General features: G+C 36.3%; 1 protein-coding gene across 1 annotated transcript; it reads right to left on the bottom strand.

Annotated features, from left to right (window-relative positions):
• Positions 1-347: 347 nt before the first annotated feature.
• On the bottom strand, positions 348-2,717 carry LOC18586956 (uncharacterized). The gene has a single exon (XM_018128694.2). It carries the CDS (start codon positions 2,529-2,531, stop codon positions 519-521), a length of 2,013 nt encoding a protein of 670 aa, XP_017984183.2. The 5' UTR covers positions 2,532-2,717; the 3' UTR covers positions 348-518.
• Between the last annotated feature and the right edge of the window lie 1,542 nt (positions 2,718-4,259).

Genomic DNA, 4,259 nt, shown 5'->3' with positions numbered 1-4,259 from the left:
AAGATGACCTGGTATCACAAATCTAAAGATTACTTACACTACTGACACATGAGAGTATTTTCATAGACACTTAAGTGAAATACCAAATAGAACTCTTATAGCGGGTCATGTTCAATGAACTTGTTCCTTAACAAACTCCCACATACTATCTCCAAGTATCTCACATACTTCAACTTATGAGATCAATTGCTTACATCGAAAGTAAGGAGGCTTAGCATGTACCAGCCTTTGAGTATTGTCAATGTCCTTATTATTGACAATACAATGACTAGGAACATATTTAGAAACAAGGCTTTGATGCATAAGAATCTCATAATTATAATTTTTATAATTTCTTTGCAAGGCCATTATGTTCCAAAGATTTTATCTACATAGGTCTCTCATAACTCTTTATAAATAAACTCATGGATAAAGAAATACCTCATACATTATATAAAAATATTCATAATGTATTTAACATGAAATATGACTAATTAATATAGTATTTTACAAGCACAAAATCGATTTGCTTGCAGGGCTTACACTAACACTCCTGTCAACTTATTGGCCCTCAAGTTTAGGAAACGCAACTGACTCAACTTCCCAAGCTCAGCGGGGATTTCACCAAAAATTTTGTTGTTGTCCATTGCTAGATGGGTGAGACTTTGGCAATCTCCCCACTCTGGCGAGATTTCTCCTGTAAATTGATTGTCACTAAGAGTAATAAAGTCAAGATCAGGATAAACCCCAAATGCATTGGTGATGTCACCCGTAAATTGATTCCCATCAAACCGAACTCTTCGTAGCCTTGTACAGTTCCTCAAGCAAGCTGGCAATGACCCTGTGAAGTTGTTCCCATTTACCGTGAGATTTTGAAGAGCAAAGCCACTGCATAATTCAGGGGGCAATTCTCCAGAGAAGCTATTGCTTGAAAAGCTAACATAAATCAAATTAGGGCTATATTTCCCAAAATCCCGAGGAATGCTACCTGAGAAGCTATTGGTGAACAGGGAGATAGATTTCAGGTTAGTGAGGTTAGAAATTGAGTCTGGTAATTCCCCATGCAAGAGATTTGTGTTGAGATCAAGAGACTCCAAAGAGGTCATGTTTCCAACCTCTGGTGGAATTGTGCCACTAAGCTCATTATAGAAAAGTTGTAAAACTGTAAGGTTTGAAAGACTCCATATAGTACGAGGAATTGGACCCAAAAGTTGATTTCCTGAAAGGTCGAGAGTAATCATGGACTTCAAGTTTCCAATCTCTGAAGGAATTGAGCCAGAGAGTTTATTACCATAGAGAAAGAGCAAGTGGAGCTTTGTCAATAGGCCTATTTCTGGTGGAATCCTTCCCGTGAATAAATTGTTTTGAAGTTCCAAACTAATCAAGTTGGTCCAATTAGAAATGAGAGCTGGCGGGATCTCACCATCAAAAGAATTATCAGATAAACCCAACTCAATTATTTTTGTGAGTTGTGACAAGGACATAGGCAACTTCCCACTCATTTGATTCCCAGCTAAAACCAAAGAGGTCAGATTAGTACAGGAACCAAGCTCGGATGGGATTGCAGAATTTAAGCCACCCGAGTGGAGATCAAGTTTCTTGAGCTTTCTTAGTTGGCTAAAAGAAGATGGAATTTTCCCTTCAAACGGATTTTCAAACAACTCAACAGTTTCAAGATTAGACATGGTTCCTATACTCTCAGGAATTGAACCGTTTAACTGATTGGTTCCTAGTCGGAGATCTATGAGTTGGGAAAGCTTGGAAATGTTCGATGACAATGGTCCTTCAAAGGCATTGCTGGTGAGATTAAGATACTCAAGCTTGCTCAGATTGGTGTACAATGATTCCGGTATTGGACCAGTCAACTTATTCAGTGACAAGTCTAGGGATGTAAGATTACGGTAGTTGAGTATAAATTGAGAGAATTCCAATTGATCAAATTCATTGTAAGCTAAGCTTAGATGTGTCAACAAAGGCATGACCAAGAAATCCGACCAGTCAATAGAAACAAAATAGTTGAATCCAAGGTCGAGGTACCTTACTTTTTGGAGATTGCTAACTTGAGAAGGGATGGTACCATTGAGATTGTTGTTGAATAGACTCAGATATTGAAGCTCCGCTAGACGACCTATCTCCGATGGTATGTTTCCTTCAAAAGAATTGTTGCTCAAGTCCAAGACGAGGAGTTTGGACAGAGTACCAATTGCGGACGGTATTGGCCCTTCCATACCGCTATTGATGAGGTCAAGGCGCGTGAGATTGGCAAATGGAGTGAAGTTGAATTGGGCGATGGAACCAGACATGTTTGCATTGGAGAGGTTGATTTCGCAGACTGTTCCAGTGCCATCGCAGGTAATGGAAGTCCAGTTGCAGAGGTTGTTGAGATTGGACAAGGACCAAGAGTTGAGAGAAGGTGGCGAAAAAGACAAGCTGTTCTTCCATTGGACGAGTGCTTCTGCTTGCGTTCTTGCTGAACACGTGATCTTCAATGGAAGTAGAGAAAGCAAAACAACATGGAAGAGAACAAGACAGGGATTACGGTGACTTGACATGCTTCTAGCTGCTGCGAATTTCTAGTAATGTAAGTTGGGCTTGGTTTAGAAGTTTAGATGAACGCTCTTGTAGCTGGGAGAAAGGCAAATATATCCATACCGTAAACATTCAGTTTCCAAGTCTTGTTCTGGCTCAGTACTTATTATCTGAACATGGAATAGTGGAACCAACCCAGCACTCCAACTAATACTAAAGAATATAGAAACAGCCATACATTTGACTTGGGAAGGTGATTCGAAGTTGCCATTTGCCACCAAACATAATCGTGTAGGCCACAGCACTTAAAATGTAAATATAAGATTGGACCCATTGAGTTTCAAGTTCTGATTTTGAACATGGATTAGCATGTCCTTTTCTTTATTTTCTACGTCCACATTTTGTAGCCTTTTAAGACAACAATCTTCATAGCCAGAAGATATTTGACTTTGATTATTAAATTTTTTTATGTAGATATTTAACTGTAGTTATTAACTTTTTTTTGTAAAAATTATTTTACAGATGCAATGTTATACAAAAAAATAAAAATAATTAGAATAAGTAAAACAACTAATTCACGTAGTAAATAACATCAAAAGTAACTTAAAATAGTGATAGGGTTCCTCTCTCCTTATCACAAGAGCCATTTTACATGGTACAATTAAAACTCAGAGTTGAGGCAGATGCAGCTACCAATGAAAAGTACTAGCATTGATAATAAATGGAAAGCCAGAGATATGACAAGCACTTCCTTAATATTAGTAACAATACCTGATTTCAGCACTGTTTGAGAGAAGGAAATCCAGAAAAACAACTCATCATTTTTCTTTAAAAAAAAATAAATTTAATATCAGTCACATTCTTTCTTTCTTTTGTTTTCTATTGGTTTTGCTGACTCGTTTTCTCAGCCTTTCCTCACTTGTCTGACGGTTAATCTGGAAACTGGATTCACATAGTCCATAGAGGATACATCAAAGTGAAGCTCAACTTTTGAATTTTCAAAGTTTCAAATTTCTGCACAAATTTTCTTTTAAGGGCACATTAGATTTTTCAAACAGATGAAATGAAAGAGACTTATCTGCCTTTTATAATGTGAAGAAAAGACCAGACCAATGCCAAAACACAGATAGTCAATGAGAAAGACAAATTTGGTCTTCATACTTTTAATGATAAAAATTAATTTTCATCTGCAACTTTTCTCCTCATGAAGCACGGCTTGGATACACAAAAATCAGTCATGCACAAAGTCAAGAAAAGAATTAAGGTAGGGAGTATTTAAGCAAAAGTAGAACAAATTAAGCCCTTCGAAGACACCTAACCATCTGCTTGATTAAGTGTCATAGACTACATCCCTTAGCTTAAGCACGAGATAATCAATGTGGCATTGGGTGGATACTTTCACGCAAATCAATCAAAAACTCGATTATATACGAGTAAACACATATTATACTCATGAATTAGCCTAAAAAAATAATAATAAAATCGTAAGACATAGCAAATATTAACAAATGGAGCTAGGGGCGGAGCTAGCCAATATATGTTGGGGGAGCCAAACACAGAAGAATAAGAGTTTAAAATTTTAAAAAACTAATATGTTAAATTCAATCAACAATCAAAAGATCGATAATAGACATATAAAATTAAATAAAAAACTATAATGTGTAAAATATAAATTGTAAAATTCTATATATAAGATTGATAATTTCTTCTAATTATATAGTCAAGATTGTTAAAAAACAATATATTTAAGA

The sequence above is a fragment of the Theobroma cacao genome, chromosome 10, assembly GCF_053813885.1.
Source record: "Theobroma cacao isolate CCN51 chromosome 10, ASM5381388v1, whole genome shotgun sequence".
Lineage (NCBI taxonomy): Eukaryota > Viridiplantae > Streptophyta > Magnoliopsida > Malvales > Malvaceae > Theobroma > Theobroma cacao.
Note: the sequence above shows the minus strand (reverse complement) of the source record. Positions and strands in the feature narration are given on the sequence as shown.